Source organism: Trypanosoma brucei, assembly GCF_000002445.2.
Source record: "Trypanosoma brucei brucei TREU927 chromosome 11 chr11_scaffold01 genomic scaffold, whole genome shotgun sequence".
Classification (NCBI taxonomy): Eukaryota; Euglenozoa; class Kinetoplastea; order Trypanosomatida; family Trypanosomatidae; genus Trypanosoma; species Trypanosoma brucei.
In genome coordinates this window covers 529,181-556,395 of record NT_165288.1, presented here as the reverse complement: position 1 = coordinate 556,395, position 27,215 = coordinate 529,181, and the positions used below count along the sequence as shown (strand labels likewise).

The 27,215-nt window shown below is 46.7% G+C and overlaps 11 protein-coding genes across 11 annotated transcripts, besides 1 other annotated feature; 5 read left to right on the top strand and 6 right to left on the bottom strand.

Moving 5' to 3' along the window:
* Window positions 1-184: 184 nt before the first annotated feature.
* Window positions 185-208: a microsatellite.
* A 658-nt stretch (window positions 209-866) lies between these two features.
* Tb11.46.0009 (hypothetical protein, conserved) lies at window positions 867-2,420 on the bottom strand (the record flags this gene model as incomplete). The annotated part of the gene is made up of 1 exon (XM_823189.1): window positions 867-2,420. The coding sequence occupies one exon, from the start codon at window positions 2,418-2,420 to the stop codon at window positions 867-869; it is 1,554 nt and encodes a 517-aa protein (XP_828282.1).
* Window positions 2,421-2,717: 297 nt separating this feature from the next.
* Window positions 2,718-3,542, bottom strand: Tb11.46.0010 (hypothetical protein, conserved; the record flags this gene model as incomplete). Its single annotated transcript, XM_823188.1, has 1 exon — window positions 2,718-3,542. The coding sequence occupies one exon, from the start codon at window positions 3,540-3,542 to the stop codon at window positions 2,718-2,720; it is 825 nt and encodes a 274-aa protein (XP_828281.1).
* A 247-nt stretch (window positions 3,543-3,789) lies between these two features.
* On the bottom strand, window positions 3,790-5,037 carry Tb11.46.0011 (hypothetical protein, conserved; the record flags this gene model as incomplete). Its single annotated transcript, XM_823187.1, has 1 exon — window positions 3,790-5,037. The coding sequence occupies one exon, from the start codon at window positions 5,035-5,037 to the stop codon at window positions 3,790-3,792; it is 1,248 nt and encodes a 415-aa protein (XP_828280.1).
* A 76-nt stretch (window positions 5,038-5,113) lies between these two features.
* Tb11.46.0012 (hypothetical protein, conserved) lies at window positions 5,114-5,782 on the bottom strand (the record flags this gene model as incomplete). The annotated part of the gene is made up of 1 exon (XM_823186.1): window positions 5,114-5,782. One exon carries the CDS (start codon window positions 5,780-5,782, stop codon window positions 5,114-5,116), a length of 669 nt encoding a protein of 222 aa, XP_828279.1.
* Window positions 5,783-6,072: 290 nt separating this feature from the next.
* On the bottom strand, window positions 6,073-7,467 carry Tb11.46.0013 (hypothetical protein, conserved; the record flags this gene model as incomplete). The annotated part of the gene is made up of 1 exon (XM_823185.1): window positions 6,073-7,467. One exon carries the CDS (start codon window positions 7,465-7,467, stop codon window positions 6,073-6,075), a length of 1,395 nt encoding a protein of 464 aa, XP_828278.1.
* A 257-nt stretch (window positions 7,468-7,724) lies between these two features.
* Window positions 7,725-9,389, bottom strand: Tb11.46.0014 (ubiquitin carboxyl-terminal hydrolase, putative; the record flags this gene model as incomplete). Its single annotated transcript, XM_823184.1, has 1 exon — window positions 7,725-9,389. The coding sequence occupies one exon, from the start codon at window positions 9,387-9,389 to the stop codon at window positions 7,725-7,727; it is 1,665 nt and encodes a 554-aa protein (XP_828277.1).
* Window positions 9,390-14,495: 5,106 nt separating this feature from the next.
* Window positions 14,496-15,212, top strand: Tb11.42.0001 (hypothetical protein; the record flags this gene model as incomplete). Its single annotated transcript, XM_823183.1, has 1 exon — window positions 14,496-15,212. The coding sequence occupies one exon, from the start codon at window positions 14,496-14,498 to the stop codon at window positions 15,210-15,212; it is 717 nt and encodes a 238-aa protein (XP_828276.1).
* Window positions 15,213-17,351: 2,139 nt separating this feature from the next.
* Tb11.42.0002 (cation transporter protein, putative) lies at window positions 17,352-18,320 on the top strand (the record flags this gene model as incomplete). The annotated part of the gene is made up of 1 exon (XM_823182.1): window positions 17,352-18,320. The coding sequence occupies one exon, from the start codon at window positions 17,352-17,354 to the stop codon at window positions 18,318-18,320; it is 969 nt and encodes a 322-aa protein (XP_828275.1).
* A 537-nt stretch (window positions 18,321-18,857) lies between these two features.
* Tb11.42.0003 (t-complex protein 1 subunit beta) lies at window positions 18,858-20,447 on the top strand (the record flags this gene model as incomplete). Its single annotated transcript, XM_823181.1, has 1 exon — window positions 18,858-20,447. The coding sequence occupies one exon, from the start codon at window positions 18,858-18,860 to the stop codon at window positions 20,445-20,447; it is 1,590 nt and encodes a 529-aa protein (XP_828274.1).
* A 596-nt stretch (window positions 20,448-21,043) lies between these two features.
* Window positions 21,044-22,024, top strand: Tb11.42.0004 (hypothetical protein, conserved; the record flags this gene model as incomplete). Its single annotated transcript, XM_823180.1, has 1 exon — window positions 21,044-22,024. One exon carries the CDS (start codon window positions 21,044-21,046, stop codon window positions 22,022-22,024), a length of 981 nt encoding a protein of 326 aa, XP_828273.1.
* A 3,195-nt stretch (window positions 22,025-25,219) lies between these two features.
* Window positions 25,220-26,707, top strand: Tb11.39.0010 (hypothetical protein, conserved; the record flags this gene model as incomplete). Its single annotated transcript, XM_823179.1, has 1 exon — window positions 25,220-26,707. The coding sequence occupies one exon, from the start codon at window positions 25,220-25,222 to the stop codon at window positions 26,705-26,707; it is 1,488 nt and encodes a 495-aa protein (XP_828272.1).
* Between the last annotated feature and the right edge of the window lie 508 nt (window positions 26,708-27,215).

Here is a 27,215-nt window from a genome sequence, read left to right as displayed (position 1 = left end):
CCAATGTGCTTCACCTTCTTGCCTTATTGCGTCAACTACCGTCTCACATGTTCGTGTATTTTTCTTCCCTTCCTTCCCCTGAAGCGCCCCTCGCACCCACGTATAAACAATTATACGACAGTGATGACCTTCATTCCTTCCTTCTTGCTATTTAATTAATTTTCTTTCATTCTTTTCAGGGTGCATATATATATATATATATATATATGTGTGCAGATACACCAATATAAATTTTTTCTCCGCGTTGATTTTATCGTAACTCCCTTGTTTCTGTGGTTATAGTAAATAATAAAGAGGCTGAATGTCCCTGGTGGAGGCTCTAAGCATTTCCCTTCCTTTCCGTTTCCCCCACTGCACACACGCGTAAACAAGCACACCTCCCCACAATCATAAAACGTTCTTCAACAAAATCGCCACCCAGCCCTCCTCTACAGTGCCCCGATATACACGGCACGGCAGAACATCCCCATCGCTAGAAGGAGCACCGTCAATGCGTAAGGGAAAATAACTGAAAGAGGGGTTACTCAAAAAGAAGAAAAGATACCACATGTCTCCCTCCATTTCCCCTTGCCACACGTCTCCGAAGCCATCATCACCACTTCACAAACTCGGCAGAACCAAGTGTTCTGGAGGACTGTCAAAATGAGATTGGCTATCGAACCGAAGCAGAAGACACACGAAAGAAAGATGCAGACACTTTTTTATTCTTCTCTTTTTTCTCTTTGGAGTGGCAACAACCGCGTAGTCACCCAGAAGGGGGTGAAACCCACGCATTAAAGTTAGAGGAGGTGAGTGCATGGTGTGGACAATTGGGACAGAACGAAATGGCAACTGCGATTAGAAGAGACCATACGACGTCACTCTTTTCACAGGGTCTTGGGCTTCAGTTGCTCATGCCAGTTGCTTGGGGGGTCGGCGTCCTCACCTGTTAATGGTTCGTCCACAGTGTCGTACACCAGCTTCACCGCGGCATCCTTGAAATTCCCTTCCTCCTCAAGCTCTTCAAACGGGATGTTCCGCTGCAATTCTTGAAATAGGGACTGCTCGTGCGGGAAAACACACACAATGGAAACTCCTACCGTGTCACTGCGCCCCGCCACAAGAGATTGAAGTAGGTAGTATTCTTCAGAGCGTGGGACTGAGTAGTTAATGACAAGATTAACATACGGAACAATTGTTTTCCGAGCCAGTTTGGCATAGTCTTCATTAGTAACAAGCAGACGTTCTCGAATACCATTTTCATTAGGTTTACCGTCTTTGAAAGTTTGGAGCATCTTCATGCGCTCCTCCTTCGGGATGGCACGGTGGAGAAACAGGGGGGAGACACCGTTGAAATAGCGAGTGATTTTAGATGCCACTTTGCTCATATCCACAACACGCTTCTGGTCACAGAACATGATGGCTTGTACTCCCTGTAGCTGGGCAACTATGTTGGCGATGATATCCAGCTTACTGTGTTCGCTGTTGGTGTTCACCCAAAAGTGACGTATATCCTGCTGCTTCTCAAAGCGGAAGAACGAAATGATATTCCTCAGTGATGCCTCCGACAGTTCACGAACAGTCCCCTCGTTCTTCATATTGCATGCTGCCAAAAATTTAGCCGCGCGTTGATTACTGCTCAACTCGTTCATTGTGTACTGCACACGATTCTTCTGCTCCTCCTCACGTGTCACACCAATACAAGCAAGAATCATTTTCTTGCTCTCCTGAACAGATTGCTGGTCGGCCCCGTAAATTACGAGCTCGAATTTTTCGATGGTGGGGTCAATGTGTTGAAATGACTTGTTGTGTGTGCGATTCTTGCTGTGTATACTCCGAAGGCGATCAGCCCTGTTCGCAAGTAGATACTTTATGCGGTGTGTAGGAATAATACACGTTTCACTGAAATCCTCAGACAACGATGTCGCATCGTGGTTGCGTCGAGGCACACTTTCCGCCGCCTCCTGGCACAGTGCCTTGTTGTGGCTATAACGGCAGGAGTCACCGTACCTGCAGTCACCATTAAGAAAGTGGTTGCACACTCGCTGGCGAGAAGGAAACATGTTAGCGTTATTGCTGCCACTACCGTGAAATCCACCCTCGCCTGCGCTGCCAGTCCCGCCGCGACCTCGTCCTCGCACTGGACCACCACCGCGGGGTGCTCCACGAGGGTATGACATGCCACCGCGACCTCCATCATCCGTAGAACGAGGTGGATTTATGCTTGCAGCCGGGGCCTGTGTCCTCTTCTCACTACTCCCACGGTTCTTAATGGCTTCGATTATTCGGTTTCGCTGGTCATCATCGGGAACGGCAGTCCGAAGCTCCTCCTCACTTAGTTTGCGCAGGCTGATGATGCGATCAACGTTCATCTCCCTAAACTTTGGGATTAGGTCCGGAATCTTGAGGCGTACAAGCAGGGAATCTACCGCGCTGCTCATTGTGCTGGTGTAAACTTTCTTACCTTTGCTTCTTCCCGCAACGGAAAGTGTTATTGTTATTACCCTATTGCTCTTCCTTCTTTGTGCAGAAGAATTAACAACAGTGTAATGAAAAAGAAGGTATGAACACTAGAAACAGATCTTATCTCCTTCACGTCGATAACATCAACAGCTACCCCTCAGCTCACACAAATTCTCGAAAAACTGATCACGGCGAACACATACAATGCGAATGCGCACGAATGATAGCAGTGACCATGTTCACAACACACGAACAGTTGAAGCATCGCTGAAACTTCACATCTTTCCTCGCCCAAACTTCAACTTCCACATGAGCTCGTCAACCTCTACCCTGTCCCCATAATTTCCAAAGTCAGCAGCCTCTAGTTTAGCATCAATCACGGGAGATGGAGCCAGAACAAGTTTTTGCAATGCATCCTCCGTCCAGCGTATGACGTTGTCGCATAGACGTCGTGACTCATCTTCCTCTCTTTGACAACGTAGGGAATAAGATGTGCGTCTGCGATTCAGCAACTCTTTTCGTTTGTCATGTCCACGCATAAAAGCCGTGAGAAGAATCTGAACACAGTCGTTTTCCGCAGCCAATTCCGCGTTCGCAGCATCCAGCATGACCAACGTGCCGATCACGACGGCCCCGCTGAAGCACAACTGAAAGCAATCGGGATGAGTTCTCATCACCCCGAGGACATAAGGAATACATGGGCGCATCATCTGTCGCGTGCTAGCACTGCTCATGCAGAGGGTCCCTATCAGGTCAAAAATAGTCAACAGAGTGTCCTTGCACAACAACTCACTGCTCCGAAGAAGAAGAACACATAACGAAAAAATACCGAAACGTGATGCTAGTTCCCTGTTGTCATCCCGCATACAACAGCATGCGAGAAGTGTCAACACAGCGTGAGTAGCAGCAGACTGTGGTGACGAGTTCTCCAGTAGATCTACAGAAAGTGACATGCACGCTTCCGTCAGAACGGGAATCTCACCTGCCACCTCCATGGCAGAGGCAACATTTTGCAAAAAGGCAGCATCATCTGTATAAGACGCCGTACCTGGTCCGAATGCTATGAGACGATTAAGTGTTGCTTCAATTCGATCGACCATTTCCGAGGTCAGCTCCTTTCAAATCTGCCTAATGGGTGGAATTAGAAGAACTCGGGGAAACGAAAGCTGCTTAGCAACAAATACAATAAAGAGGGTCACTGTGGAGTAAGAAGGGTGTGCATCATCGATAGGCATCCCTACACACACTAAGCTTTCAAAAAAAAAAAAAAGAGAAATCTCTGCCAGCGTAACCTCTCCATTTAACCACAGGCGAGTACACTCCGCCAATGCCTCCACATATGATTATTTACATCACTACCTTGGCACAGCAACCTTCAGATATTCGGATATCCAAATCCGGGCGAACCTCCTTCATCACTCGATCGGCTTCTAGCACAACGCTGGAGTCACATCGACATTGCTGAAGGCTAACGTTCGTAAGAGTAGCTGCCTCCCCGACGACACGAAGAATTGCAGCGCAACCCTCGTTTTGCATGGGATTGTCGTCCAGGATTAGTGTGGTTAGCGCAGATGTATTAAGAAGTCCCTTTGCGATAGCTTCCGCCCCTGCCGGTCCAATTCTATTGTGAGCGACAACAATCTCTTCAATATCATTTTCACTAATAATACGACCTACAAGCACCCCACAAGCATCATCTAATCCATTCCAACTCATGTTGAAGCGCTTGATTGTGTTGTTCAAAAGAAGTCCTTCGGCAAGTATATGGCGGCTACCAATCGTTTGAAATTGGTTCCACTCTAGATTTATTTCCTGAAGGTCTGCGTTCTTAGAAAGAATGTTTGCTAATTCAATGGCACCAATGTAACCAATCCTGTTGAAGCTCAGGTCAAGAGAGTGCAATTCAGTGTTGTCGATTGCCGCCTCCGCAAACTCAGTGACATGCTGGTCACTTAACTTGTTGTCCCGGAGGGATAGCGTCTTCAAAACGTTTCCTGGCTTAAGGAACTCAGCTACCACGGCACCCCCTTGGATATCATCTGCATCTGTCAGCCCCAGCAAGTTCTCACTTAAGTCAAGATCGGAGACTACCTTCGTTTCGGAAAGCGCCCGTGCAATCTCCATGGCACCCGAAGGAGTAATGTGGTTCCTCAAGAGGGAAAGTTTTCTGATTGTAAGATTAACTCGCAGAGCGGCAGCCAACGCAGCACTTCCTTTCTTTCCAAGGGCAAAAAAACTGACGTCCAATGATTCTTTGCCCTCGCAAAGACTGTTCGCGACGCTGTGGGTAGGAAACTTCATAAATGACTCCTTGTGTAGCTGTTCACACATGTCCAGATAGGCCAATTTCCCTGACGGATCACCTTCCGGCCGGTCAGGGATTTCGAACGAGTAATTTTCTAAATCTAACAGTTGTTCCTTAATTATCTGGCTCCTTGTTTTCGTCGGGGGAACCTCCTCATATGCTGTCAGTGGGCAGAGAACCCCAGAGGTCGCCGACCCTTCAAGTTCATCAGGGTGGTTCATTGAAGCTCTAAAGGAAAAATTGAACAAATAAAAAGAGAAATAGGTAAATAAGCAAAACAACTCCTTCATTGAAAACTCTTCTTTAAAAATATTTGAGAACAAAATAGACAGTAACCCAGCGTTGCACTAACCGTAATGTATACCACTATTCTAGTGCCTCAAGAACGTGTTGGAAGATGAACTGCGTGGCTAACGACAGGCCCCCATCTAAAAACACTGCTCCAATCACTGCCTTTACTGCTCCAGCACAATACTGATCAGGGACCTGTTTTCCCCTCTGATCTGGCAGCCACGATACAATGTTAGAGGCAGAGGGCGTTGCTTTTGGTTGGAACAGTTGTACTGATGCATCTGTTAATACCATATCTTCCAACTCCCAGTGGTGACGCAAAAGGTGGCTGAGGGCTGCATCGGAGGATAGAAATGAAACCAACGAAATTACTTCATCACGTCTCAGGTCATCAAATATACTGACAACTAAACGCCCACCAACAGAAAGCAGTAAGGACTCGCCCAACCCAATAGATGCATTCATAGTCGATGAAGCTGCCTCTGGTGCGGTAAAACTAGGATGAATAAATGCACGTGTGAATAAAATGTGTCGCTTCCGGCTAAGTTCCGGAAACCTCTTCTGCAGTCTGCGATTGAGCTCTGTAGTCCACTTGGGAGGTGGAACGAAGGGCAAAGAGTTTATTTTAACCCGGGGAAAGAGTAAAATATCACTCAGCTCTTTCACAACGCGTGGTTCTTCTGTAATTTTCATAACCTTGCATAGTAGTTCTGATGACAACAAAGCATTGCGTGTACGCTTCATGTTTGATGCTTGCCTAGTCAGATGCCTTTGGTATATATGTGCGATACGAAGAAGATAAACCACAATAAAACTGTCACAACAGCGATTTTAATGACTGAAAAAGATGTTATCAACGAACATAGAAAATTTTCAAGGGAAAAAAGCCATGCTTAATGTTAAGGTGCCCCGTCCATGGAATATTAATGGAAGATAGCGTGACAACATCCGAAAAGAAGCACGATAACAAAGGGGAAATGTACAATAACAACACCACGAAAGTTAAATTTGGAACAAGACAATTGAGAAGTAACTTACTCTTGTAGAAGCGATACTAGTCTTTTTCTTGTAGCGAAGTTACACTCTTTTCTTAAATAGTCCGGCAACCCTTTTGATGTGGAACTTACCGACCCACAACATGAGTGCCCCACTGGGTACGATGTGCATGTGGTTGTGGAGGCACGAGGCGGTAAGCGAAGGGGACGGCACGCCACCGACTGTAGATTATCGTTGGTAGTTAAAGGACACATACCTGCAACCCGTTCCTTGCTGCAGGCAGAAGAGCCAGAGTCTGTCGGGCTGCAATAAGAAGAAATTTCATTTAGCAGATAAATTTGTCGCGCTATCTTTCTATTTATTCTATCAATATCTATAATGTCTTCACTTAGTACATTCTTCAGAGCAACTTCACACAACGCACACATCTTAGTAGCGTGAGATGTCGGTTTCTTCAATCCGTCGCTGGATACGTAAAAATCCGTTTCAGAGTTTGATCTGGCCAGTTGATTCAGCTCAGCTGCGGTGAAGGGTCGTCTAATACATCCGCGTTCCGAAGTTGGCGACGGCCAATACAGTGAATTTTCATCTAGATGGGAGTAAGCAAATCCCTTCGCTTTACCGTCCAAAGAACTATTGAGTAGTGTTTGGTTAACCGAAAACAAAAGCTGTCTCCATTCATTGTGCTCCTGCTCCCGTATGAATTCTCTCCTCCTCCCCTGCAACGAAAACAACTTTAGTTCGGCGCTGCAATGGGGTGTGCCCTTCATGGAACGCACAAAAATATCTTCCATGTTACAGAACCCAGTTAATCTCTCGTTTGAGATCTGCAAGCGCTCCTTTTCTTCCTCCAGAGAGAGAAAAATTAATTTCTTTCGAAATTCGTGCACCCCCTGTACGTTTTCATTATCATCAACATATGACGTCAGTTTTGACCTTTTCGATCTGCTCCCTGAGGCATTTGCCACTGATATTTTCGACCCTGCTCTTCGGCCACCGCGTGTGTGGGGCTCAGATCGCGCACGCACATGAGTATTGACCTTTGATGTGGAAGCCTTCGGACACGACTGCGGGAACAGAGTGGATTTAGGCTGGTCACGTGAGGGTAACCCCCTGTGTGGCTCCACGGCCGGATAAAGGGAAGACACTTGCCCCAAATTACCGGGTCTTTCTGACCGACGGTTCCCCGTGATACCAGGCCGGTGATCGCGGGGTGGACCCGTGGTGCTGCCCCTATTGGGCGGTTCTGCAAATCTAAGTCCACCTGGTCCCACTGCACCACAGCAACAACGATAGTCATTCGACAAATTTACAAAGGATGGTGGGCGTGGAGCTTGCGCAAGTGTTGCATCTAACACCTGCCTACGCTTGCTGCAAAATCGCTCATCCCGCAGCTCGGTTTGGTTCGAATGCCTTGAGCATTCAGAGCCCATCAGAGTAATAACAGCCTAGCACCTATACGAAATGAGCATATCACACAAACAAGCACCAACATATCATTAACAATAAGGTTTGTTGCTGTCAGGAGGCAAAACCCACAATATAAATTATAGAGACAAAATAGCATTTACAGCTTCATATGCTCTCAAAAGAGGGAAGTAGATAAATGTGATGGTAATTAAACCTTTACCAGCGGTATTTTACTGCTCATTCAACTCCACCTTGAGTACATCCCTCGCTAAGCAACTTCCTAAGCAGAACGTACGTAACACAGAATATAAACAAGTCGATAGTCAGGTTTGTCCGCCCTAGAGACTCGCTCATCACTAGCTGAAGACCACCCACAATGATTATCATAATAATCAGCAGTGTAGTGGCCGCCGGTCGTGCTCCCACTGTGGTTCACCACACCGACTAAATCGTATATGGTGTTTTTCTCTGTCGAACACAAGAAGGGTTTTAAGTCAATCTTTTTCTGAAAGAAAACGGGGTCATTTAATTTCATCGATATAGCGCCATCGCTTCGAAAACGTTTGATCGTTACAAACAACAGGGTCGGTAGTGAATACAACAAAAGCTGTTTCGATACTTTGACCTTTTGCTTGCACGAAGGGCAGTGATACGCTGAATCAAGATCCAACTCCTCTTCTTTGCAATATAGTCTGAAGCAGTCTTCCAGGCAAATGTTCCCAGTCCCGGCAGGAATGGGAACGTCGATTCCCAACGAACATGTAAAAGACCTACTAATTCTTCGACATACTAAACACATAATAGAACTCCGCTCTTGAAATGCACAGTTATCAACGACAACAGAATTGTTTTGTTGCGTGTATTGCTCCCAGTGGCGTTTCGCCAACTCCGCATCACTGAATTCGATAGTGTCTGCGTCACTCGGAACGGCTTTGACCGTTCTTCGATCATTCAACCCGTCGTGTATCCCCTCAAGAAGGACTCTCAGAAACTCATTTGCATCCTGTTGCCCAAAACCAGAAAACGCTTCATTAACCTCTCCCATCGCTTTTTTAAATGGTGAAGGACTCACAGGGGCAGCGCAGTCCCTGCGGTTCAACTCTCGAACAATGAAAGTGAAAGAGTTGACCAGCCTACAAGTCTGCCTCCCAGCAGTACTGACATCAAGCGTATACTTGTCACCCAGAAAATAAGCCCCCAATGGTGTAGAAACAAGCGTCTGTACGACGCTATTCAAATAGCAAGTATTACCAAGATTAACCATTCCCCGTCTAGGGTTCCACTTACCCTGAAAACTAGAGTTATATGTCCACTTGCAGTAAGCGTTAGGGGAAGCACACGGTATGGATCGTGGCGGAACAACTACACCATCTGATGCCACGGTTGCTGCAACATCACGATTCCAATACTGATAATCCACAGTGGTATTATAGATTTGATTGTAGGGTATACGCGTTTCTCCTATCTCTCCCCTCCAACTATCCAAAGTACCGCGCTCATTTTTCAGAAGCACCTCCCTACGCTTCAAATGTTCAGCTTCCTCATTGTTCACATTAACTACAGAGGGATCCCCTACACTTAAAACATCAACTCCTTCCTTCTTCGAGTTTAATTCTTCAACCATTTTTTCATAGTGATTTTTAAGAGCGCCATTCATGAGGGCTTCAATGGCATCCATACACTGCTTCTTCAAAACCATTGAATCTTTGTATGTAGAGGGTATCCCCACCTTAGTGAGAATCTCCACACACCGAAGGTAGTGAAAGAAGGAAAGATCATACTTGCCTCCCTTGCATTCCCTCTGAGCTTCATTCAGCAGCTCCCTACAAGTGATGAGGTGCCTCTCTTGTGAAACCCGTGGCGGAACATAGTTCGTTGCGTGATGATAGATCATTTTCATATACTCTTGATATGAACATTCCCAATCCAACTGGAAAAAGGACATACCCACGCCTTCCTTCCGACGAAAAGTAGCAGCAACAACTTCAGGTGTTGAACACTAGAAAAAATAAGGCTGAGAAAATATTTAAAGCACGAGATAGCATGCCTCGAGCGACCAGTTAAAATAAAACACATTACCTATTTTGTAATGGAGCTTGCATCCTTTCAATACACAAGCGAACTTTATCATAGATGTCTCCCAATTACCTTCCTCAGCACAGTGTCAGATTGTAACGGCAATCAAATATATATTTAAATAACAGAGCAAAATAAGGCTAGTAGTCAGATAACTAAGGTGAATTGCACTGCCTAAAGGGAACGCCGGTCACCAGGGGTGAACTCCACAACAACATTCGAACGGAACGAGACAACCTCACTTGAACATAGCAGGAAACCGCGGCGGCGGGAAGAAAACAGCCTGCAGGCTTTACACTCGCATAGGCGCGGAACCGCTACACAACTCCTTATCACACCTCGAAAGTCTCACGAAAAGACATGTTCCGACGACGCCACCGCTTCCACTACCAAGTGAAAATGCTTCGCGTTGCGGGAAACATCCACACTCCAGTTGTTAACCTTAACCGGAACATCGGACACACTAACGACAACGAGAAACTCTGTGGAAAGGTATTTTCTTTTGATCAAATGCCCTTTAAAGCGTAGATACATAATTGTTTTCGCTCTTCAAACGAAGCTCGCACTGAAATCTTTCCCCAACAAGAAACGAAGCATATCAAAAGTTGGGCATTTTGTCGCAGGCAATGCGTCGGCCCCTGCGAAGGCCCTCGCTGTGGGTAAAGTGGAAAAAAAAACAACGTTGTCATGCGCCTCATTTCCCTTAAGATAAACTCACCTCGAATAGGCGGCTGACGGCATTGCAGAGGAAATTGTTTGAGAAGTCTTGAAAAGTATGGCACCCACAAAAATAAATAAATAAAAGGACTCTGCAACCTGCACCCCGTTTCTGCCAATGTGGACGAAAAAGCACTCAAGCCGGCGGTTGGCGCACCCGAATACAGAATGTGGCGGTACAGAACGTGGAAAAGGGTTGCTTTCACCCGACACCTCAAGGTTTATCACCCCCACCTTCTACCATTTCGCAGTGATGGAGCAACTGCCCACGTAACACATCCATTCGTCAACCAACGCAGAAGGATTATAGAAAGAAAGTGGGAAATACAACCAGAGGGAACTATGATGCAGGAATATGGAGAAACGACTATACTCCCCAGTAAACCCTTGGTAAAGGCCATAACGCGCTGCTGGCGTTGCGGCCCGAGTAGGGCACATGGGTCCGCTTTGGCATACTCGAAGACGCCGTTCGAATGGCATTGTCACTAAAATGAGAAAGTTTTTTGTTTGATTGTGTGATGGAGGAAGAGTAAATGGAAGATGAAAATGAGCGCCTTAACCGCCCTTTGTGTCTACAGACAGTGTTTCAGAATAGTTGATTTTGCCAGGCACGGATTATGCGCATACCGTTGAGAGGGACTTGGCGGCTTAATTTTCACCAGCTTGCGAGTAGGTATTGTATGGACAAGCGGAGGAAAAAGAATGCGACACTTCGAAGAGAGCCGAGTTCCCCGGCTGAGGTGGCGCCATTTCAACCATTGGGGCGGGCGAGGGTAGTGCTGGCCGTAATAGAAGTGGAAAAGCTTTTAATTGAGATGAGGGAACAAGTGTGGCACCTCTTTTCCCCGTATAGAACCCTCAATTGCCCAGTTACAGTTTCTAGTTTACGTGCCACACCACCCCAAGGAGTGTCAAAAGAAGATTCTGATTTCTTACCCCTCCTGATTCAAGGTGTCCCATCCTAACATGTAGCCGAAAAGCCTTTTACATCCTAGTTTTAATATGTATGGGCGTTTACCCTCTTATCGGTGCATCCCATTTGTCGGGTCCACTGTCAGACCGATACGACTGACACGTTCCGTACAAATTTGGAAGCCGATGGGTTTCCAAACAGGCCTTTAACCCTTCTTCATGTTCGTCGGGCAACCTCCAAGAGCGTACTGTTGGTTTTATATAACCCGCGCACCGCGTGTGTTACAGGAGCTGTCCACCAGCCCGGGAACCTTCGACGCGTTGCAACTTCTCGTAAGTTCATTCTTGGGATCCAGTTTCAGTTACACCTTTGATTCTTCTTTCTCCTCCTTGAATTATCTTCCATTGATTTCCCCTCTCTGTTTTGCTGAACTGTCCGTTGTGGATTGCCCAGGTTCCCTTACCTCAAACAAACTTTTGGATAACACAACGAGATATCTCAGACACAAGAGGCCAATTCAAATCATAACAGCACGTGTTATGAGGCCATCCTTTCAGATCTGGCGCTAAACTTTCTCTTCTCCCTCCCCCCAGATTTGCTTCATTTTTTTTTCTGTTGCTGGCCGTCGTTCGCGATAGTGCATAGTGGGTTGCCTCTAAATTCAGTAGCTGTTCCCACTGCTTCAGTGCCGTAATGCCGATGTGGCTGCAAAACTAGTGACCAAACTAGTTGCATCGTAGCTTATGGGATTTAATCTGACCCCTTTCCAGCTATGTGGACTTGTGGGATTGCGTTTTAATTTAACCCCTCCCCTCGATCGAAAACTTTACATCGTGCTGCGGATTCGACTCACTATAACTTTTTTTTGCTCCATACTATAACCGCCAGTTGTAGTGGAAGCCTACACTTCTTTGTTCCGCTCTTAAGCGTTCACAGAATAAGGCGCATTTTCTCGCCAACCCCCAGACATCCGTCGTTTCTGCCAGGGTTGGGGTTCTTCCGGCGCGTAGGCACCGCACTTTTGAAACCTGAGTTCTGCAAACCCTTCGTCGAGTCACCCTGGGAAGACGATACCAACAGGATCATAGAAACTGGACGCATTTACCAATATATTGGGGTGCCGTGAAGAATGTGGGGGTTTACTCCTTCCCCGTTCATTTAGTGGCGAATGTATAAGTGCTTTCCATTCCCCGCGTTAGCGCACTACCTTTCCGATTCTTCAGTTTTGTACCGAGGAAACAGGTTTGTGCAATTTACCTTTTCGGTAAGCGTGACATTCCTTTTACAAGCACTCTGGCGCTCGGGTCGCCGGTGCGCATCCTATCATCATGTCCTCTGCTTCTTTTCAGACCCAGTGGTGCAATTCTTTGCCCTAGTGCTTATTTGCGTTTGTTGTCGTCGCGCTGGGAATGTGTTCCGGATGCTCTTTCTCTTTTGTGCCCTGGTAGTGGGCATCTCCTACATTACTTGACGCCTAATAGCAATAACCCTACTTACCTGGTTTAAAACCGCTATTAGTTCTTGAAGACTTCTGGTACCTGACATTTGTGACTCCTATGTGTTTTGGGTTTGAATGTTTCACCACGCTTGAAGCAAACAAAATCTCATTCAGCGCAGGACCTACAACCGCCCTGCCAACGGTTACATCACTGTTTCCACCCTTTTGTGGCCCACGCTGCAGCTTCACCGTACTTATTGTTTCTCCATCACCTCCAGACTTAGATCACCGACAACGAAGTGGCGCCAGGTCCCTTGCACGCTGTTAAGTGCCATGTTCACTTCGTCTGCCGTTTTGATTAACAAAAAAAAAGTTAGAGATTTTCTTTTTACCTTCGTGAGAAATACGAAAAACCGGGGCAACTAGGAAACAACACTGCAGGATGCTGTGTAATAAGACCGCTGTCTTACTTGAAGTTATGCTTTTGCCGGAATACTAGCACCTGTCAGGGGAACAACGTAGAGAAGCGATATCCCGCAACGGGGTTGGCGGACCCCATGCCGTATGGTCGACCGAGCGGATCGGCCAAAACAGTGTTCCACAGGTCTGCACCCCTTAAGATTATTGGTCTCACGCGAAAAAACGTGTCAGAGGTCTCTGGTACTACGTTGAAGTATTCTGCATCACTAGGGTAAGTCATGTAGTGGAACAGAGTCCCCTCATGGTGCTGAACCCTGGGACGAGACATTTACCACTGTTCCAAGGGTTGAACAGAATGAGGCCCAACGTTGGTCCCTGCGGCGGTCCCAGTATTAGCGGTAGCCCCCGGAAGTGTGCACACTCTGGCTCACACCACTCTGCTTGGAGAATTGCTAATCCATCGAGTGACTATGAGTCCACGGGGAGTCTTTCCGATGCGTGGATGGCGCGGCTTTGATTCACTGATACAAGTGCTCGGGGACGGTGCGTGAATACAGCAGCGGCGCCTGGTGATATTTCTAGAGAAACTCAGGTCCGAAAAAGTTGCGCTATGCTGCCTACTGTTCGAGGCGTTCGTGTTAACTCGGCTTGTTACGCCCATGACGGTTGGTCCACGGTACCACAGAACCTACTGGCGACCATCCGTTCCGATAACTTTGAAAATGGTGAAATGTCGATATCCAGTTTGTTTCCACCGGTAACGTTGTGATGGAGCTCTGCTTTCAGTAGCGCAGTGTTTTTCTGCATTACAGGGTTCAATTGAACGGGTTAAATACATATTACTTCTCGCTGCAGTTCGTATATTTCAGCTACTCGAGTACGTGCTGCCCCCACAAATCTCCGATTCACCAAGCAGCGCCCATATTGTAGCCTTTCCGTTGGGCCCATAAAACGCCCCGAGTAAGCAACCCTTGACCTCCAGTACTTTCATCTTCCATGCGTCGCGCTGTTTCGTTGGCATTGTTTGTTACCTTCCGGCCGCAGCTCGTCCTTGTCGCCCCTCGGCCCGCGGAAGCCCGAGAGTAACGAGCGCTGGGGGTTGACGCCGCCTAGTGGGTTGCGAGCAGTTGTCGCAGCGTTTAAAACGCTCTTCTGCCACGACCAGTTTCGATACCCTATTGTTCTGTTTACCGAGGTTTGCTTTGTTGTCCCGAGTGGCTACCCTGTGCTGGCACCGCCGGGGCGACCATCCTTCTTTCCCCCCTGGGTCCTTCGGTGGTGCCAGCCGGGCATAAGAAATGTTTCTCGTCTGTCGTCAGGGGCGACCTCTCGACTCCCGGGGGGGGGGTTCTTTTTTTTTTTCCACCCTATCCGGCACCACGCACGACTGGGTATGTGTTGCCATTCGCGTTGCCCACCTTCCTTAGAAAACTTTCGGATTGTCTCTTTGCTGATACGCGCGGCCAACCTGATTTTTTCCCGTGAGAATGATGATCTTCATTATGTCAATAGAGCTGTCCTCACTTCTGTGGCGCCAGCGGTGGTATCAAGCACTTTCAAAGTGTTGTGGTTGCTGGGCTCGCGGATGGGGCCCAGTTCGATACCTCGCCGACCCTTTGGTTGATACCATTTGGCGTGGACGACATTGGATGTGGGTACGCCGAACGGGATTGCGTACGTTGTTGGCCATTCTAGGAACTGGACGTCAGTACGCGTCGCTCAGAGTCTCCGGCCCTCCTCTTCCCATGTTGAGGTGTGTTGGGAAAAGGAGACTGGTGTCATGGCATGGTGAACACCCGGTGCAAGCACGAGAGAGGCCGCCACTCTTCCCAATGTGTGTAGGGCTGTTAGCCCCTCACGTGCCCTCGCGCCGTTGCGGATGTGAGAGGACGGCCCGAATTGCCTCTCGGGTCGGACGTGTCGGCTACATGGTATTTAAATATATTAAGAGAAGGCTTTCTGGGGAGAGGTGTGTCTTACCTTGTCTGAGTGTCTCCTCCAGGGCAAGGCTCCTCGGTGGAGATGGGGAGGGCTTCCCATGTTCCGCACCACCTCGCGAATGGTGTTGTCCGGCTCGGGTCGATGCTGTCGCTGCCCATCTGGAAAGTCGACGCCCCCCGCTTGTCGTGACACTTTGGTGCCGTCACCCATATAGCCCGCGGTGTTTCTCTCTCCCAGAAGCTCGTTGGTGCGCTGCGCTTTAAAGCGGGCCGCTGATGGTTGGCCCGGTAATGTAGTTTCATTCTTCCGACAAGGGTGCTGATGCTTAGTGTCTCTTCCACCATGACGATGTTGGGCCTTTTGGTGCTGTGCCGCTCCGTTGCGGTCGCAGGGGATTGATGTTTTATTTTCTGTCTCTCTCACCTGCTAGCTTTGTGGCGCCTGGAGCCACTTGCGAATCCTTGCAGGTACTGCATTCACTGGCGGCGTTCTTGTTTGGGTGACACTTCATCAACGTCACCTCTGATGCCATTATTTTCCCGTAACAACGCAAAATTTAGACATATATATTGTTATTATGTTTTGTGAATCACCAGTTTTTGTTGTTTTTTGTTTAAACGTTGTTGAGCCAGGGTACTGGGCTGCCTATCTTGATGTTTGCTCATCGCTCTTTTCTAGCTCCTTCGACATGTAACGTACTTTATTACTGTGAAAGTGTGCCTTTTCTCTCTTTTAAGTATTATTACACCCGCTTCAAGAGAAGTTTCCGTCTCTGGATCATCCTTGAAATAATACTATTGTTAGAAACTTAAAAAAAGCAATCGTTTAATTGAGTGCTAAATAGTATCGTGCAGTTGCATGGACCACTACCTTAAATATTCAGAGGTCGACAATCAGAGGGACTCAGAATACTTGAAGCTATTGTATTTTCTATTTGCAAAAGTTAATTAAATTCCTGTGCAATCTACTCTTTATTTTGCCCCTCGCTTTTGTTTTGACATTGAACCAAAAGTACCTCAAAGAAACTTTTCTCCTTAACCAAGTTGTCGGGTTACGAATTGCTATATTGAGTGTTTTTACACCCGGTCAATTCAACATATTCACTGTAGGATTTGCTGCCACCCATCAGGTAGGGGGATATTGCACGTAGGCGTAACAGGTGGAAACGGCGTCGGTGTTAGTGGGAGCCTACCGTTGTTAGTGGGAGATAAAGCTCTGAATACTTGGTGCTCAACTGCCTCCGTTGTCCTTGCCCCCCTTTTTTAAAATACTGCTCCGAGTTTTTTTTACTGCGACCAATTAGCTTCGCCTTACATTCCTTACTACTTTTTTTTTTTGGTGGTGAGAGGTGAGTTGATTTGTTGATGGAATCTATTATTTCTATTGTTACTAATATTTCTTTTATCGTGCTTAACGTATGAAAACAACAACCAGCTTTAATATTAATACGCATCTTTATTGTTGGGTACATCATTAGTTTAGGTATGAGGTATAATTGGCGTTGGACCATTTGAAATATAGATGTGAACGAAGGACTGGTCAATGCAATGGGAGGCTCCACTACGCAGTGTATTTTTCCCCCTGTTTTTCTCATTGTTGACGGTTGTCTGGTGTTTTCGGTGATTTGTTTTGGAGATCATACTGACAATTGAGGAATATACGACCGTTTTCTCTGTTCACTAATTACTCCTTTGCAGTTTCCAATATCTGGTCTTCTGTGGACGTATGGTTTGTCTTAATGGACTTGAAGGAGAAGGACTCCTCTACTAGGCATGCATAAGTATTAGAGGATCGGGATGGAGTTGTTCAAACCGTTTTTCCGCGGTAACAGAAGAAACCTTGATGGATGAAGACAGTCTTTGTGGTTCAACATTTTTTCTTTGTTGAATTACCTTAATTGTACACAGGGAGGCGACTGCGTATGTGCATTTATCCTGGTAAGAATGAATGCTGTGGGATATTGCTATTGACCCATCTGGTGTTACACGTAGTTACCTAATGTCTTTTATTTTTGGTATTCTCTTGCCCCTTACCTCTGGAGGGTGGTTGGTGGGCGGTTAATCCCCCCCTTTTTGAGGAAGGAATATGATTTTTGCTTGTAGTTTTGATGGGTAGTCTGAAACGTCCGCCAGATGTAAAATAAATAGGCGATCTCCTTTTTACAAATTTACCTCCTTTTCTTATTTTAGGGAAGGAGTTGGTCTCGTAATGTGAGGCCGTTTCGCCATGTCCAAGGAACAGGTTGGTACTCTCCCCGCCTCAAATTTGTATTTGCTATTGTTTCTGGCACTGAGCTGTGTCTGTTTCGCAGTTTTCACACTTACATTATACATTTTTCGTTTTTTTTTTACGAATGCTTATGGTTGTATTGTTATCGTTATGTGTGTTCAAATAAGTGACTAATGCTTCCCGGGTTTCCCTACAAGGGGAACGATATTTCTGTTGCAAATGCTATCAGTCAATTATTTTCCAGCCGACGGGAGAGGAATTTAGCGATGTTTCTGTTGCTGACGACTGGGGTGATGGTGCTTGAATTAGTATATGGAATTGCGGTTAATTCGCTGGGGCTTATCTCTGATGCCTTTCACATGATGCTCGACTCCGCTTCTATTGCCATCGGCTTGTGCGCTGCCGTTGTTGCATCCTTTCCATCTGATGAAAGGAGGTATCCGTTTGGGTATGCGAGATATGAAGTTTTGGGAGGCTTTGTAAACGCTGTTCTTCTACTATTTATTGCATGGTATGTTACCCTGGAATCAATTGAACGGATAATTAAACCGCCGGAAATTGAAGCTGGATATTTGATACAAGTTTCACTTATCGGGTTAATTGTAAATATTCTAGGAATCATTTTTTTTCATGGTATGCACGGTCACTCACATGCTCATGGTGGTTGCTCGGGCTCGGTTGATCACAATATTAGAGGGGTTTACTTGCACATACTGGCTGATCTTCTAGGGAGCATAAGCGTGATGACATCAAGTATCATAATTACACTGACGGGGGCGAGGATTTCTGACCCAATTTGTAGCATTCTGTGTTCGTTTTTCATAGCTGCATCGGCGTTTCCCCTCTTAGAGGAAACAGGTAAAGTTTTGCTGTTGTCAAATCAGCCTTATGGAGAGCTGTCGTTTTTCCAGACCCTAATTTCCGAGATATGCAGTGTTGTTGGTGTTAAAAGAGTTCTCTGTCTTTGTGCGTGGACACATTCAACTTCACCCAGGGACTCTTCACTTTGTGCAGTTAAACTTCTGAAGCACGATTCGGCTGATCAGAGCTCCGTGCGCGGCCTCGTTAAGGGATCTATAAGGAGCTTCATTACCTCCGCAACTGGGGTACGGAATACCGGAATTATTGTTCATGTAGAATAATTGGCTCTACAAAATCTACCGCGACAGTTAGATTGATAGAAGCTAATAAATCTAGTTGAGGTGGATCATTTTGGTCCTACAGTCGGTTGTATTTGCTCATGAACAACTGTGTGAAATAGAACACGAATGAGTGTCTCGACATATTTAAGTGTCAACATCATCTGGCTAAAACTATTTACCGAGGTGTTGCGTTTTGAGTGTATTTGCCACTCTGCAAACGAGAGATTATTTTGTCAAGTGGTGACCATTCTTTGTCTTTTATTCTCTCTGTGAAAATGAAGTTGAAGGACCGCAATGCTAGTGGCGGTCCGAAACGATTGTTGCGACTATGCTGCTTGACAGGGGAACATGCCACTGGGTGCGGTGCTTGTAGCATATTGGACTAAGTGGTTATGTAAATCATTTCCTTTTTTCCTGGAAGGGTCTTCGCCACCGTATTGGAAAACGGGGGACACATCCTTGTGCATTTGAAGTCACACTAAACATTCATGCTTCGATCCACTATATGTAGAATAGTTGATACAAGAGAAAACAATAATGCTTTTCGCTAACCAAGCTCAGCAGGTGCTCCGTGACGGAGCTTCAGAGGAGAAGGGTGAGCGTGCCCGCCTCATGAATATTATGGGTGCCGTATCGGTTGCCGATATTGTGAAAACGACCCTTGGACCAAAGGGAATGGACAAGATTCTTCAAGGCATGGATCGGTCTCAGGGAGTACGTGTGACCAATGATGGTGCTACTATACTCAAGTCCCTCTTCATGGATAACCCAGCAGGAAAAATTCTCATTGACATGAGTAAGACCCAGGATGACGAAGTTGGTGATGGAACCACGAGTGTGACCGTTCTCGCCGGTGAACTTCTTCGAAACGCTGAGAAACTGCTAGACCAATCGATTCACCCTCAAACGATCATCGAAGGATACCGTCTAGCTACGCAAGTTGCACGTGAGGCACTGGTTGCCTCCGCTGAAGACCACGGTAGTGACGAGAAGTTGTTCTATGACGACTTGATCAGGATTGCCAAAACGACTCTGAGTTCTAAAATTATTACTGTGGAAAAGGAGCACTTCGCCAAGCTTTGTGTAGACGCTGTTCTTCGCTTAAAGGGAAGTGGTAACCTTGAAATGATTAATATAATGAAAAAATTGGGGGGAACCCTCCGTGACAGCTACCTTGAACCTGGTTTCTTACTCGATAAAAAAATTGGTGTCGGCCAACCGCGTTTCCTAGAGGACGCTAAGATTCTGGTAGCGAACACTCCCATGGACACCGACAAAATCAAGATTTTTGGAGCCAAAGTTCGAGTGGAAAGTGTGTCGCAGTTGGCGGAAGTTGAAGCTTCAGAGAAGGAAAAGATGAAAAACAAGTGTATGAAGATAATAAAGCACAATATCAACTGCTTCATTAACCGCCAACTTATCTACAATTATCCCGAAGAAATCTTTGCCCAGCACGGAATTATGGCAATTGAACACGCTGATTTTGAGGGGATTGAACGACTTGCCAAGGCACTGGGTGCCGACGTGCTTTCACAGTTTGACGAGTCTCAGAATGTCAAGTATGGCTTTGCAAAGAGGATTGACGAAATTATGATCGGTGAGAGCACCGTTATACGGTTCTCTGGTCTCCCCAAGGGCGAAGCATGTACGATTGTGGTTCGCGGAATGTCGCAGCACATTTTAGATGAAGCTGAGCGTTCCATCCACGATGCACTCTGTGTTATTTCACAAACCATCGGTGAAACGAGGACGGTGCTGGGCGCTGGGTGCTCTGAATTTGTCATGGCACGCGCTGTTGAGGAAAGGGCCAAAACAACACCAGGAAAGAAGCAGCTCGCGATGATTGCCTTTGCTAACGCACTCCGGATGATCCCATCCATCATCGCCGATAATGCGGGGCTTGACAGTAATGATCTGATCACTCGCTTGCAGGCGGAGCACTATCAAGGTCGTAATACATTTGGGATCGATGTTGTAAAGGGCGATGTTGCTGACGTCAAGGCCCTTGGGATCACTGAGTCGTTCAAGGTTAAAAGTTCTGTCTTGGGCTACGCTGCTGAGGCTGCTGAAATGATACTTCGCGTTGATGACATCCTTCGGGCTGTGCCACGCAAACGGACTCAATGAAGCAAATGAGCAGTGTTGCCAAATGAAAAAGATTTTATTTATTAATCGTTACTAGCATTTGTCGGCGAAGCATTCATAGGTAGAAGACGGGGGGTCAAAGGTATGCGAATGCGAAATGTGTGTTGGAAACCGCGGGAGGACTCACCAACCCATCGCGTTTTACCGTGAAAAGTGGAGCTGTACATTTCCGTCCCGTCATTTTGAGAACGTAACTTTAACACATAATTATAGATGGGGGAAGCTTAATGGTAGGAGAGATATTGAAACTTAAGTGTGAGGGAAGCCAATATAAGAGAGGGAAACAGAACCAGCGGAGTCGATTTTTTGTTGTTAAAAGGTTTTTTCTTTACACGTTTAGTGAAAATATTTGTTTCTCACGTCTTTTCAACAACGGTTACAACAGCACTGCGTGTTTTTGTAGGGTGTCGTCAGTTTCTTCCTTTCTTACCTCCGAGTAAAGGGGAAAACAATTTCTGTCTCACTAAAGGCTTCTTCTCACACAAGATACTATTACCCAGAGGGGACAGTGTAGTTGTCTATCACTTGCAACAGGAAAAAAAAACAGTGCTCGTAAGTATCCTGGAATAGGAAGGAAAATGAACAACAGACATTCGGGATCCGAAAAAACACCAGCAACACAGAAAAAAGACTCGTTGGCACCTTCAGCCACCAATGCCGATATAACCAAGGTGAAAATCTGCTCTGGGCACACGAGGCCAATATGTCATATTAACTATAGCAACATCATCGACGGGACCTTCTGGCTTGTGACGTCATGTCACGACGCTAAGCCTATGTTGCGTAACGGAGAAACTGGAGATTGGGTTGGGACATTCGAAGGGCACAAGGGTGCTGTGTACTGTTCGGTCTTCAATGAGGACGCCACAAGATTGGTTACCGGAAGCGGTGATTATTCCTCGATGGTGTGGAATGCCGTGACCGGGGATAAGCTACATACATGGAGCCATCCAAAGTATATTAAGTCCTGCGATTGGTGTGGCAACAAAATCGCAACGGGGTGCGTTGATGGCTTGGTCCGCATTTTTGACGCTCAAGCCTACGATGCCAATCCTGTTTGTTTCGACAGCACCGAGAAGGTTAATCAAGTGAAGGCGACGTACTTCATTGATCACACAACAATGGTTACAGCATGCGAAAATACTATTATGAAGTGGGATCTTCGGGATACTTCGTTGCCATACTTAAGGAAAGAGATTCCCGGCCTCAATTTCCTCGAGTACACCCATTCCAACAGCATTGTGGCGGCCCATGAGAAGAGCATATCTTTCATAGACACTACGTCGCTAGAAATCAAGAGCTCCTTTACAACGAGTGACGATATCGAATGCGCATCGCTTTCTCCCAACGGGCAAAACGTGGCTGCGGGATCAAAGCTAAAGGCAAAAGAGTTCACTGTTGACGGGACTGAGTTGGAGTCCCACAGGGGCCACCATGGTCCTATTTTTCATATACGCTGGGCACCAGACGGTAAATCATTTACCTCCGGCGCAGAAGATGGTATGGCTCGTATTTGGCCGTCTCACGACATAATCGAGACATACGATAACGAGAACTAAACAAAGCAACAGTCAGAGGACACTTTTGGTAATTTTCCGTCGACCACAAATTTAGGCACCTCACCTGATTGTCCCGGAAGATCACTACCAAAAAAAACTTAACCCAAATGCTGTAATGAAGGAAAAAAAATAGAGAAGGAGATATATGTGTATAAACAACACTCCATTACCCTAATTAAATTAATTCAAACTATTTTCTCGACCAAAACATTTCATAGGAAAGTAGAAAGGAAAATAAAATATGGCGAAGACAACTGCTGCCCCCAAGAAAGCTGTGGCTAAGAAGGCAGCCCCCAAAAAGGCTGCTCCTAAGAAGGCTGTCGCTAAGAAGGCTGCTCCAAAGAAGGCTGTCGCTAAGAAGGCTGCTCCCAAAAAGGCTGTTGCCAAGAAACCTTTAGCCAAGAAGGCCGCTCCCAAAAAGGTTGCCCCGAAGAAGGTTGCCGGCAAGAAGGCCGCCGCTAAGAAGGCGTGAGCGCATCCGCTGCTGCCCGCTATTAGACACGCTATGAGGTTTACCTGAGTGTGGGAGAAAGCTGTCACACGTTTCAGGACGTCCTCGTGCGTCCCTCCAGGACGGAGTTAGATTTTTCCTATCTTACTTATTTAGTTCCCTTCTACCGTTTTTATTGGATATTTTCATTTGTGGGTTGCGTCTTATGTACCGCCATGCGGTGTTGGTGTCGTAGCGTTGCAAAGAGCATATCATCCTGATGTGTGGCTATTTTAACTGCCTGTGTATGGTTTTGGTCCAATAGTATTACTGTAGGTCTTTTTCCTTTCCGCTTATTTACTCTAAACTCATTGTATTCTCATGTTCTTTCACATTCATTTTATTTTGCTTTCATTTTTCTCTTTCTCCCTGTGGAAGAAGTCGCAATCTTATCAACACTCGGAAGTATGGCGAAGGCATCTGCTGCTCCCAAGAAAGCTGTGGCCAAGAAGGCAGCCCCCAAAAAGGCTGCTCCAAAGAAGGCTGTCGCTAAGAAGGGTGCTCCAAAGAAGGCTGTCGCTAAGAAGGCTGCTCCCAAGAAAGCTGTCGCCAAGAAGGCCGCTCCCAAAAAGGTTGCCCCGAAGAAGGTTGCCGGCAAGAAGGCCGCCGCTAAGAAGGCGTGAGCGCATCCGCTGCTGCCCGCTATTAGACACGCTATGAGGTTTACCTGAGTGTGGGAGAAAGCTGTCACACGTTTCAGGACGTCCTCGTGCGTCTCTCCAGGACGGAGTTAGATTTTTCCTATCTTACTTTTTTATTTCTTTTTCATTTTTTTATTGGATATGTTTCGTTTGTGGGTTGCGTCTTATGTACCGCCATGCGGTGTTGGTGTCGTAGCGTTGCAAAGAGCATATCATCCTGATGTGTGGCTATACTAACTGCCTGTGTATGGTTGTGGTCCAATAGTATTACTGTAGGTCTTTTCCCTTTCCGCTTATTTCCTCCAAACTCATTGTATTCTCATGTTCTTTCACATTCATTTTATTTTGCTTTCATTTTTCTCTTTCTCCCTGTGGAAGAAGTCGCAATCTTATCAACACTCGGAAGTATGGCGAAGGCATCTGCTGCTCCCAAGAAAGCTGTGGCCAAGAAGGCAGCCCCCAAAAAGGCTGCTCCAAAGAAGGCTGTCGCTAAGAAGGGTGCTCCAAAGAAGGCTGTCGCTAAGAAGGCTGCTCCCAAAAAGGCTGTTGCCAAGAAACCTTTAGCCAAGAAGGTTGTCGCCAAAAAGGTTGCCCCGAAGAAGGTTGCCGGCAAGAAGGCCGCCGCTAAGAAGGCGTGAGCGCATCCGCTGCTGCCCGCTATTAGACACGCTATGAGGTTTACCTGAGTGTGGGAGAAAGCTGTCACACGTTTCAGAAGGTACTTGTGCGCCCGTCAAGGACGGAGTTAGATTTTTCCTATCTTACTTGTTTAGTTCCCTTCTACCGTTTTTATTGGATATGTTTCGTTTGTGGGTTGCGTCTTATGTACCGCCATGCGGTGTTGGTGTCGTAGCGTTGCAAAGAGCATATCATCCTGATGTGTGGCTATATTAACTGCCTGTGTATGGTTTTGGTCCAATGGGATTACTGTATGTTCTTTCTGTTGCTGATCTAGTTTTGTGTAATGCCCATTTTCTTTTTTTTTTCTTGTCAAGGGATAGGAATAAGTGTTGTGTTATGAGGTTGTGCTTCGATGCCTGACATCTTTCACTTCCCTTGTGCCAGGGGAAGGTATCAGTAGCGCGGTGTTTTTTGTTATTGTGTAACGTTTTTAGTGGAGTGGTGACTGCACTGCGGTGGATAGCTGTCTCGTGGATTGTATCATCGCGGTAGTTCATTTGCGATAGACTCTTCGTGCTGGTCGAATTTGGAGTAGTGTTTAATTGTGTCTTTTCGATATAATTATTTAGGATTGTGATCTGTAGTTTAGGAAAATTTATTTGCTACTTATTGTCACTTGCAGATACGATGAATGAGCGCACGTAGTTTTTATTTTTGGGCGTCCTGTGTTGCATGAACTAATTATTGCACTATGAAGGGATCGTGTTTTGTGTCTTTGCATTTGTTGCGGCATCGGTCCGTTGTCACTGTTTTCTGTTTTTTATTTAGATGTTACTTCCTTTCGTTGTCGCACCATGGACCATTCGAATTATTTTCGGTTCTTTTGTTGCGTTCGGAAAAGTAGGAAGCGCTGACTGTTAATGTGTCTTGGTTTTTGTGTGTTAGCGCGTATGCACATGAATCTGGGACGTATCTCTGTGGGGAAGTGGGCGTTTGCAGGTACTCTGAATCTCGTAGTTGACTGGTGTGAGTGATGTCCGCATGCGATTATTACTAATCTTTCTGTGCGTTACCGGGCGAGCTGCTGAGGGTAATGGGGTGAGGCGGCTTGGTCGGTTGTGGTGAAGAGCGGTAAATGGATTTCAGGGCGCCAAAACATTCTTGACGAGTTGCCAGATGTGGAAGTGTGGTTCATCTTTTCGGCAATAGCTTTGGTACATTGGGCGTCCAAAATCCGTTAGTTGCCGCCTCTCCTAGGGTTCACGGTGGAGTGGATGCCGTTTCGATCGTTGACATTAGCAACAACTTAAACATTAACATATTGTAAAACTGTTTTTCGTTTTGAGCATATCTCGCACTTCCCCCCCCCCCCCGATCATCAAATTTGTGGTGTGGCTTTGTGTAGGTTCGCGCAGCCGTGTATCGCTGTCGGGGAAGAGCTGAATGGGCGCTGCGCGGAGTAAACCCGCTCGCGAGGCCCCGGTAAGGTATGTGGCTAAGCAGCTTCCTCGTGTCGACTCCACACCGGTTGAGCGACAGTTTCAGAAACCGGAATTTACGGCGAAGGGTATCAACAAACGCCTTGATGATGTCAACACTGAACCTCTGATGTACGTTGAGACGTCAAAGGACGCCAGCAGCACGGAGCTCACCGACCACACCGCTCCCCGGTGGTACCTCAACACGTACATGGAAATGGTGGACAATCAGCGGACTGATCAGGTCATCATCACAGGTAATCTTCCCCTCTCGTGGGAGCGTGATAAGTTTGAACCATATGCTCTTGTGCGTGGTCGTATTGACGATGAGGATCTCAAGTGGGTACTGGCCCCAGAGCAGCGGAGCAAAGGCGTTGACGCACTCGTGGAGTTCACGAAGCTGGAGAAGAGCACGCTACAGGACGTGCTTGACACCGTGGAGTTGCCACGCACACAATATCGTAACTACAAGGGTAAACTTCATAAGTCCATTGATGATGCGAACACGCATCTCGCTGCAAGAAAACAGCAGATTGAAAAGGCGCGTGAAACGGAAATTTTACGCAAGATTGGCTATAGCGAGGAGGAGATTATGAAAGAGGAGCAGTATCTCACCAACAGGACACGAGGGGTAAAGACGTTGGATGAGTTGGGTGCCAGCCTGCGTGAGAGAAAGCGAAAGGAGCGTGCAGCAACTGTCAACGAGATGGAGGACTTGCTGGAAGAGCGTCGTGTGCAGCAGTTGGAGGCTGGTGAAGCAGTGTTCACTGACGAGGAACTCGTTGAGAGGCCAGAAGAGCTATGTCTCAAACCGAAACCCTATGGTACGAGAAAGCAGGTATATCGTCACATATACGCAGCAGACATCGGGAAAGATGGGGTCAATCAGGTTAAATTCCAATGGTGGCTCGATCGGACGCGACGGATAAAGCGTGCCGTGGACACTATTCATGGTGTTCCTGTGTACAACGAACGGCTTTCGGCCAACGAAGAGCAAACGCGAAAGCAAATGCGCGAGGCCGCAGAGTTTAACTTCTCTCTTTCTCGAGCGCAAGGCGCTAAAGGTTTTACAGATCCGCGGGGTCATTATGAGCAATTCACATCGGTTCTTCGTGACAACAAGGGACTGAACGACGATAGTCGTGTTGAGGTGCATGAGGACGGCGTACTCGAGAACGATATTTATAGGTTTCCCCATACAGCGGGCCACGGCCCCAAACCCCCACCCAAGAGATTTTCTGACAAGGGGGAGGGTACCGAACGGGTCTGTGTTGATATCCACAAGTTGCACGATGACGACGACGCGCGGGAATCCCTTAAGCGGGGAGTGCGCGCAGCCAGGGAGGTTTTTAGGCAGCATGTCACTGGGGTGGTCAAGCCTGAGGAATCGGGAGAGAGAGCGACAGATAAGCAACCTCCGCCATCGTGTGAGGATCCACCTAAATCAGGCTAGCACGGGCTAGTTAGTGAGTACATGTGTGTCTGCGTAAACCCCGTATTGAATTAGTTACCATTTTTGACTTCCCTCGCTTGTTTTCCTTTGATGCGATCGAGTTGCTTTGCCCTTATGGGCGTAAGGATGTACAGCCATGTGTGTCTTGGCATGGCTGTTGATAAGTTGAGGGAAGCTCCTTTTTGTTGTTTGGCAGTATTCTTCTCACCATTGTGTCTGCAGAAGCGTTACAGGTGTTTTTTCACTGCATTCGAACATTGCATGCGCCGCTGCGCGCTTCAGCTATGGTTCAAATGGAGAAGGTAGTAATTAGCACGTTTTAAGGCGATATCTACTGCCATTCCCATTTTCCTGGTTGCTATCCGAAGAAAATTGAACTCGGACACAATGAAAAGTTGCACACACGTATGTTTATATTTTTCTTTCTTGACAAATGCTTGGTGGAAAAATAGGGAATAAAATATTATACGTACAATTTTACACAACACAAACGGTTCACGGAGTCTAA